The sequence below is a fragment of the Terrapene carolina genome, unplaced genomic scaffold (genome assembly GCF_002925995.2).
Source record: "Terrapene carolina triunguis isolate 2854851 unplaced genomic scaffold, T_m_triunguis-2.0 Scaffold613, whole genome shotgun sequence".
NCBI classification, from domain to species: Eukaryota; Metazoa; Chordata; order Testudines; family Emydidae; genus Terrapene; species Terrapene triunguis.
In genome coordinates this window covers 776,044-785,558 of record NW_020664964.1, presented here as the reverse complement: position 1 = coordinate 785,558, position 9,515 = coordinate 776,044, and the positions used below count along the sequence as shown (strand labels likewise).

The 9,515-nt window shown below is 40.7% G+C and overlaps 1 protein-coding gene across 1 annotated transcript in view; it reads left to right on the top strand.

The window, feature by feature from the left end:
• Positions 1-9,515, top strand: part of TMEFF1 (transmembrane protein with EGF like and two follistatin like domains 1) — a 205,156-nt gene that overhangs the window by 177,845 nt on the left and 17,796 nt on the right. Inside the window, exons 6-7 of the mRNA XM_026659239.1 lie at positions 5,536-5,684; positions 6,639-6,704. Of these exons, the coding sequence (XP_026515024.1) occupies positions 5,536-5,684; positions 6,639-6,704 (215 nt within the window). The remainder of the gene's footprint in view (positions 1-5,535; positions 5,685-6,638; positions 6,705-9,515) is intronic.

Here is a 9,515-nt window from a genome sequence, read left to right as displayed (position 1 = left end):
ATAGTTTTAGTAAAGTCATGGACAGGTCACGGGCAATACACAAAAATTCATGGGCCGGTGACCTGTCCATGACTTATACTATAAATACCCCTGACTAAATCTTAAGGGGGTCACTGCTGAGGGGAAGCCGGGGGCTGCTGTTGGGGGGGGCATCCTGGGGGGCTGCTGCTGGGGGGCAGTCACCCCGAGAGGCTGCTGCTGTGGGGAGGTTGGGTGTACCGGCTGCAGCTCAGGCAGCACTCCAGCAGCAGCCAGTGCAGTTGGCTGTGGGGCTGCTAGAGCGGCTGGCTGCAGAGCCGCCCCAGCAGCAGCCGATGTGGCTATCGCCAGGGCCACCTGAGCAGCTGGCCCTGGAACCAGCTGCTTGGGTGGCCCTGGGGGTCAGCCACACTGGCCCCCGTAGAAGTCACGGAGGTCGTGGAAAGTCATGGAATCCATGACTTCCGTGACCTCTGTGACAAACACGGAGCCCTACTTATCTTCCATAAAATACATCATAACTATGTCATAATCATATCATAATAATATCACTGTGATGAATATGGGTGCAGTGTCACAGCCACTTCCCTTGGCTTCTCATGGTGCAGCTCTCTGGTATTGGGACAGCGGGAAGGCTGGTCAGGGGTACGGGGGACAGATATTGGGAAGGGGGCTATGTTCAGGAGACTGGTCCTATGTGAATAGGCATCTGGTGGAAGTGACGAATTTTTAGGACTTGCCGTTTTCTCCTGCAGAGGACTCTACTGATGGTGCTGCCTCAGTGCAGGGTGGAGATGAGCTAATAGGGCTATTGGAAGCCTTTCAAATACTGATGCCTTGGGAAAAGGGACTGGTCTTCCCACCTCACACCTCTGCCCAGAGCACAGCCCTGGTCTCCCCAACACAGAACTCCCATGCATATAACTTTCCCTCCACCCTGTCACCAGCCCCATTTACATTCCTACCCTCAACTGTGACTGAATCCCACCCTAGTGCTCTCACAGATCCCTTTTCCCACTGTCATCCGCATTCACTCCCCACCCCATGCTTCCCACGTAGCCCTGCGCTCACCCATCACAAGCCCCCCCCCCCCAATCTTCCTCCAGGCTTCCATATCAAAATAAAAAGAAGTTAATTCATCTATCCTTTCAGCTACAGCAGTCAAGGTCCACTGTTTCTCATCCTGGAAATTTGTTTTATTCAAAAATTAATTAAAATGTTTTTAGAAAGATCAGGTATCCCAGACATTTACACCAGTAAGTAAATTGCAAATTACTGATAATTACCATTACACCCCACCAACTTTGTGCTGCTCTGGCAATGCAAAGCAGCTATAAACCCATCGTAATTGATCAGCATGCGGTGGCTGCTGAGATCATTAGAAATATCATATTGTAGCCTTCCGTTTGGGTTTCTTGTTTAGCATTCCTGTATTTTTGTATTATTAGTAATCATAAAAAGCAAATTTCAATACATAAACCACATTAGGGATTTAAATATGAGAGTATATATCTGTAATTGGAGGGTAAAAAAACATAGCAGGTATATTGTAATCAAAAACAAACATTACCAACTTTAGGAAATTCAGAGTTAAGGACAACTTTATAGAAACCCGAACATGCTAATGTATGCAAAAACATGGTGAAAACTGTCAAACAACTTGAACTCTGAGCTGTAGTGACACCGGGAAGATGAAAAAATGAATGTGTTGAAAATCAGTTTCGCATAGTCTGCGACCACAAAGACTGAAATGTGTTAATTATAATTGTATGGTTATTGAATGGCATCACTACAGGCCAGAGTTAAGTTTTTTTGGGTGCCTTATCTCTAGTTCCATCTAGATGCAGGGTATTTTGTCTGGGAACAGAAATTATGTATGTCTGTATGTGCACCTGTATGTATTCTACATGATATTCACATCCGGCACTGGTTCCTGTGGGTTAAAAATGGGTGAATGTGATGCAAATATTAGTGACAAGATTGTCAATGCCATACAAACCATAGCTGAAATACACTTAGCAGCAGTGTCAATCTATGGGAACAATAAAACAGCTAATCTGCTAGCCTCTGATTTAGTGAGAGTTATATTAAATCCTTAAGTGTGTGTAAGTCCCTCGTCGGATACCATTATGTGGGAACCAATATAAATTAAAACGTAAACGTTTTACCAATATTAGCATTTATAGCCATCCTGATTTTAGTTGTACATTTAGAAATAATATTCAGAATCTGTTTTTAACATGATAATATTTAATGGTTATAAGAATGTTTTAAGGCAGCCCAAGATACTTAAATGCAGTATCCACGCAATTTTGAAATTACAATCAGAATGGTTGCACTTAAAAAGTTCATTCCAATTTTAGCGATATTACTAGGGCAGTCAAGCAATTAAAAAAATGAATTGCGATTAATCGCATGATTAAAAAAATTAATCATGATTAATCATGCAATTAATCACACTGTTAATAATAGAATGCCATTTATTTAAATATTTTGGGATGTTTTCTACATTTTCAAATATATTAATTTAAATTAGAACACAGAATACAAAGTGTACAGTACTTATTTTATATTTCTTTTTTATTACAACCTAATACGAGTACTGTAGTGCAATCTCTTTATAATGAAAGATGAACTTACAAATGTAGAATTATGTACAAAAAATAACTACATTCAAAAATAAAACAATGTAAAACTTTAGACCCTACAAGTCCACTCAGTCCTACTTCAGCCAATCGCTCAGACAAACAAGTTTGGTTACAATTTGCAGGAGATAATTCTGCCCACGTCTTGTTTACAATGTCACCTGAAAGTGAGAACAGGCTTTCGCATGGCACTGTTGTAGCCGGCATCGCAAGATATTTACGTGCCAGATGTGCAAAAGATTCATATGTCCCTTCTTGCTTCAACCACCATTCCAGAAGACATGTGTCCATGCTGATGACAGGTTCTGCTCGATAACGATCCAAAGCAGAGTGGACCAATGCATGTTCATTTTCATCATCTGAGTCAGATGCCACCAACCGAAGGTTGATTTTCTTTTTTGTTGGTTTGGGTTCTGTAGTTTCTGCATCTGAATGTTGCTCTTTTAAGACATTTGAAGGGATTCTCCACACCTCATCCCTCTCAGATTTTGGAAGGCACTTCAGATTCTTAAATCTTGAGTCGACTGCTGTATCTATCCTTAGAAATCTCATATTGGTACCTTCTTTGCATTTTGTCAAATCTGCTGTGAAAATGGTCTTAAAACGAACGTGTGCTGGGTAATCATCCGAGACTGCTATAACATGAAATATATGGCAGAATGCGGGTAAAACATAGCAAGAGACATACAATTCTCCCCCAAGGAGTTCAGTCACAAATTTAATTAACACATTATTTTTCTTATGAGCATCATCAGCATGGAAGCATGTCCTCTGGAATGGTGGCCGAAGCATAAAGGGGTATATGAATGTTTAGTATACCTGGCACATAAATATCTTGCAAAGCCGGCTACAAAAGTGGCATGCGAACGCCAGTTCTCACTTTTAGGTGACGTAAATAAGAAGCAGTCAGCAGTATCTTAGCAACTGCCTGAACAAGAAGTAGGACTGAGTGGACTTGTAGGCGCTAAAGTTTTACATTGTTTTGTTTTGAGTGCAGTTATACAACAACAAAAAATCTACATTTGTAAGTTACACTTTCATGATAAAGAGATTGCACTACAGTACTTGTATGAGGTGAATTGAAAACTACTATTTCTTTTGTTTATCATTTTTACAGTGCAAATATTTGTAATAAAATAATAATATAAAGTGAGCACTGTACACTTTGTATTCTGTGTTGTAATAGAAATCAATATATTTGAAAATGTAGAAAAACATCCAAAAATATTTAATAAATTTCAATTGGTATTCTATTGTTTAACAGTGTGATTAATCACGATTAATTTTTTTAATTGCAGTTAATTTTTTGGGGTTAATTGTGAGTTACCTGCGATTAATTGACAGCCCTAGATATTACCCAATTTATGTATAGGGAATATCACTGGAACAAATAATATCTTTAAAGCCAAGATGAACTTGTTGGGTGTGCTCACTGTACTTTATGAAAAAACAAAAGTTGTTAATAGAAAGAGAGGAGAATAATAAGAGCTAAGAGTAAAACTAAGTCCAAAGATTGGCTTGTCTTATTCAGAGAACTTCGCTGGCACCAAGCATTTGCACTAGCATTTGATGTATATGCCCAGGGGAAGTAGGAACTCTGAAATCTATAATCCATTTTTTCACAGTGTTCAATTAGAGTTAGGGGAGCGATTATTTAAAGTAGTATGGCTTGCACTCTAACTCAGTTCTCTAACTCAGCCTCATGTCGCCGCTCACAGACTGGACTGCATGGTGGGGGAAGGAAAGCAGCTCCCCATAACTAAGGATGTATGGCAACATCAACTCTCTTCCAGTAGAGCAGAATACACTCATACACCCTCCTGCTATGCAGGAGGAGGCCAACAGAGAGACGTTTAATCCATACCAGATACTCCACAGCTCCCTTTGTTTTGTGGTATGCTATCATCCTGAGGCACAACAGAAGATGCACAGCAGTGAGAACTACATGGAGCAAATCATTTAAAAACAAGTTGTTAATGAAATTAAAAATTACAGTATTCGTTTTATTGAATTAAACGAAAGAGTGACACAGACTTCAGAATTGTTAAGCTTTTCAAAGGCAGCCTCCCTGATACGAAATGTCAGGATTGAGTATTGATTCACTGCAGAACTCCACAGCAAAACTCTATCATTTAAAGGGAGTGTCCCCTAGACTATACAGTTTTCTAGTGTAGAGACAATCCTGCCCTTGTGTGGGGATGGACCTTATGTGTAGTACATCTTTTTCCCCTCTCGTGGCTATGGTTTCTTTGTTACAAATGATAAAAAATGTTCTCTGCCTAAAACTAGAAATGTGTTAATTGGATACATTATGAAATAATCCAGATTGCATAATCCTGTTTTGATTCCAGCATAATGAACCACTGTGCGCTTTCAAAGGCATGAATGAACGGCTCGTTAAAGTAACACAGGTGACCAGGCTTACTGCTGCTGCTCAGCCTTTGAAATGGAAAATACTTCGTTCTGATTCATAGACAGGAAAGTTCATTCTCCCTCCCCCAAACCGTCGCTTTTCTTTGCAAAAAAACAAACAAAACATGTAAAATCTTTCTTTGGTTTTACCCACATATAGGAATAGGCAATGCACTCAATTGTTTTATTATCCTAATACATTTTCCTTGTAATATGTTGCTGTTGTTTTTTCAGAAATTAAAATAATCAGTAAGATTTATATTATATTAAACCCATGAAAACATCAATAAAATATTGAAGGGTAAACGGTAGCCTCTATTCACAACTGTATACATTCTGTCTGGAAACCTGAGACGGCAGCAAATTCTTTGCTTTCTATAAACAACAGATTTTTCTCCCAGGTCATAGAGGTGGTGCTAATGTATGAACAAATGTTTACTCAAGACACAACTTTATTTAATTGTATTTGTTTGATCTCATTGTATGTTTTTATTAACAGGTGTGTATGTAATATAGACTGCAGTGGGTACAGTTTTAATCCTGTATGTGCTTCTGATGGACGTTCTTATAACAATCCATGTTTTGTTCGAGAAGCATCGTGTTTGAGGCAGGAACAGATTGACATAAGGCACCTTGGACACTGCTTAGGTAGGTCTCATTTTAATTTTTGTTAGAATTGTCTCTTGCGTCATAAAGGGCCCAATCAGGCCCTTTAATTCTTTTTTATTTTTGTATTAAAATTCGCTGATCTTTCCTAATTGCCACCCAAAATATGTATGTATGTATGTATGTATTTATTTGCTTGTGTTGTATGTACATTATGTCTCTATCACTATGCTCTAGGTCAAGAAAAAACACATGTATTTAAAAAAATACATCTGAGCAATAGTCTAAATGTCCATGAAATCAGCCACAACAGAAACGTATTAAGAGAGCTTCATCCTACTAGAACACCCCAAGTCATCCTCTCACAACAGCAAGAATTAGATAGGCCTTCCAGCATGCCTAGCGGGTCAACACACTTGGGCCCTGACCTGCAAATACTTATCCATTTGCTTTTTATGCACGGGAGTGCTGCCATATGCAAATCATGAGCATCATTGTTTGCAAGGTTTGGGGCCTTGGACCCTTCCCAGAGGGTATTCTGCCATAAAGAACCTGGAGGAGAGAGATGGATAGGAACAAACGAGGAGGAGAGACCCAAAAGACAAAAGAGAGGGCAGAGGGAAGAGGAGAAAGAGAAAGGGAGTGGGCAAGAGCTCCCTGCCATTAACATCTAGATTCTGTAAACTTGAGGATCCCAACTAGTTCAACTGTCTAGCTGAAGAACAAACGAGAGGCTATCTGTAAAGTACACTGGACCACCCCGCAAAGGGCTTTTTAGGTCAAAACCGGAAAGAGCACCCAGAATTGAACTGGAAGCTCGTACAATCTCTGTAGGTGTTGTTTACCTAACTATACCACAGAAAAAATATCAACTGTGATTGTATGACTGTAACTAAATTATTTTCTCAAATATCAACTTCTTACATTGTAATAAAACACACTGGCCTGAAAGTAAACATTTCTAAACAGATGTATTTTTATTTATTTATCATATAGAAACAGATGACACCAGCTCAGTAGGAAAGAAAGATGATGGAATGCAGTATCGACCAGAGGTGAAAGGTAATGTACTGGTATTTTGTTAATATGTTACATTCTCCCAAAATACCAAAAAATAGCGGGTGTGCCCTTTTTCACCTGCTTCGCAACCAGGAGATAAGTGAACAGCTGCTTTCCTACACCACTATCACCCCATCTCTGGTGAGCAGGAGATATGACTATTACGAGTCTGCCTGGCATGTTTCCCTAGGATGCTGAACTCCCTTCTGTAGTTAGTAGGTTATAGGATTAGCATTTCACCAATTGCTGTGCCAGTGCTTTAGCTGGCTCCAAGACAATAGAAATGTGACTTCTATACAAGTGGCACAAGCCCCTCTGCCCAGCCTTTCTCAATCACTTCTGAATAACTGACAGGTTCTATACTTGCTGCTTCTGCACCTGTTGGACTACAGTGGATGAACCACGTTGTTTCAAAGATTTTTAGCCATGTAAATTAGATGGGCCAGATCCTCTGCTGCTGCTTTTGATACTTTGTTTGTTAGGACCTTGTTTATGTTAAATTTGAAATAGTTTAGATGCCACTGTGTAATGACGAGAATGAAGTGAGAGGAAAAGCTTACAAGATAATTAGAAATGTTTATGAATACAAGGAGCATGTGTATTACCAGTTTGCTTGTGTGCTGAAAGTGCAGCATTGTGAGAGTGAGTGCATGTGGAACATTTATCTGAAGAATTAACAAGAAATGAAGGGTGTAGGAAATTAGAACTGGAAGAGACTTACTTAGTCATTAAGTCCAGTCCCCTGCGATCACAGGCAACCCCATCATATAATCCATTCATACATTTATCAAGGTTCATCTTAAAACCAGTTAGGTTTTCTGTCCCCCACTCCTCCCCCCACTCCTATTGGGAAGCTGTTCCAGAACTTCATGCCTCTGATGGTTAAAAACCTCCTTCTAATTTACAGCCAAAGTTAACTCATCACCAGTTTTTATCTATTTGTTCTTCTGCCAATGTTGTCCTCTAATTTCAGTAGCCCTTCAACTGCCTTGGTGTTTACTCCACCTCCCCCCAATGTATTTATAGATAGCAATCATATTCCCTCTCAGCCTTCTTTGTGCTAAGCTAAACAAGCCAGACTCTTCCAGTCTCCGCTCATAAGACATGAAGACATGCCCTCCATTGCCCTGATCATGGTAGCAGCCCTTCTCTGCACCTGTTCCATGTTGAATTCACCTTTCTTAAACATGGGTGACTAGAATTGCACACAGATTCCAGATGAGGTCTCCCTAGTCCCTTCTACAATGGCATTAATATTTCTCTATCTCTGCTAGAAATATCTCAACTGATACTTCCTAAGATCACATTTTCCTCTTTCACAGCCACATCACAATGGTGTTTCATAGTCATGTTGTGATCAACTAATTCACCTGGCTCTTTCTCCTTCTCGGTCACTTACAACTGCTGAGCCCCTCAGCTCATAGCAGAAAGTTTTGTTATCTGGCCCTAAGTGCAGGATTTTGCACTTTTTACTATTACATTTCATCCCATTTCTATTGCTCTAGTCAAGATCATCTAATTCTTCCTCTATGATATTCCAGTCCCCCTCTGTTTTGATAATGCCCCCCCAACTTGGTGTCATCAGCTAATTTCATTAGCACGCTCCTGCTTCTTGTGCCAAGGTCACTAATGAAAATATTTAATATAGGTCCCAAAGCAGGTCCCTGAGGAATTCCACTAGTAACCTCACTCCAGCCTGATAGTTCACCTTTCAGCACAACCTGTTATCTCCCTTTTACCCAGTTCTTTATCCACCTTACAGTTCTTATACTAATCCCCATATCCTCCAGTTTAGCTAATAATTTCCTATGTGGCACTGTATCAAATGCTTATAGAAGTCCAGATCTAGTCAGATTTTCTCAGGCTCCTTGAAAAAAAGCTATGTTTCTGTGAAGATGGTTATACCTTGAGGCAACTGGCTTGTGCCCAAGTAGATGTCACTTGAGGGCTAGCTACCTTGAGGTTTTGGGGAGGTCACTGTGATGCACTTATGCTGAGGCGGAGGGATAGTGAGAGCCTGCTGAGAGGTAGGGCCAAGCCAAGAGTCCTGCCTGCACTGAGTCCAATTGACCTCACCTCATCTCTTCTGGGAACAACTTTATAACCTCCACCCCCACACTCTTGCTATTAGCTGTTTCCCGGCACTGCCAGGCCTGCCCCAATTCCAGGCCTGGAGTTCAGAATGATTTTCCTGAAGAGTGAGCTGGCTACTCAGAGGTTCTGGTCATTCTAGAGTGGGGCTGTTTCAACAACTGCTGTGATAGGGGAGGGATAGAGAGAGGGAGTAGAAATCATTCTGAAGAAGGAGGTGGAGGAGACTTCGTTGCAGGAAAGTAGGCAGGCTCAGGAGGAGCCTTTGCATCCTAAGAGCCTCAGTACAGTTTACTATAGTAGTCCTTGGAGTACTAACAGTTAACCCTGTGGATCAAAGAGCTGCGCCAGGAGCTGGAGCTAGACATGGGGAGACTTTTATAATTTTGAATTTATTCAAATGTTTTCCTCTGTCTTTGCTTTCAGGCCCTTATCTCTGCTTTCACAACTCTGCTCTCAGAAGCTCCAGCAATTTGTCCTTTGTGCCATAGGTCTCTTTCTTTTATTGCTCCAGAGCTCTAAACTTTCTTCTGCCAGCTCTTCAACCTATTCTAAAGTCTTAGTAAGTGCTCCCTGTGTAACACCGACAGACCCCGGTCATCGTCGTCGGGATTGAACTGGGAACCTCTGAAGCTTAGTGCATGAGCCTCTACCACATGAGCTAAAAGCCAGCTGGCTATTAGCTAAGGCAGACTCATTTAACTCTCTCTCTATAGTATCAGG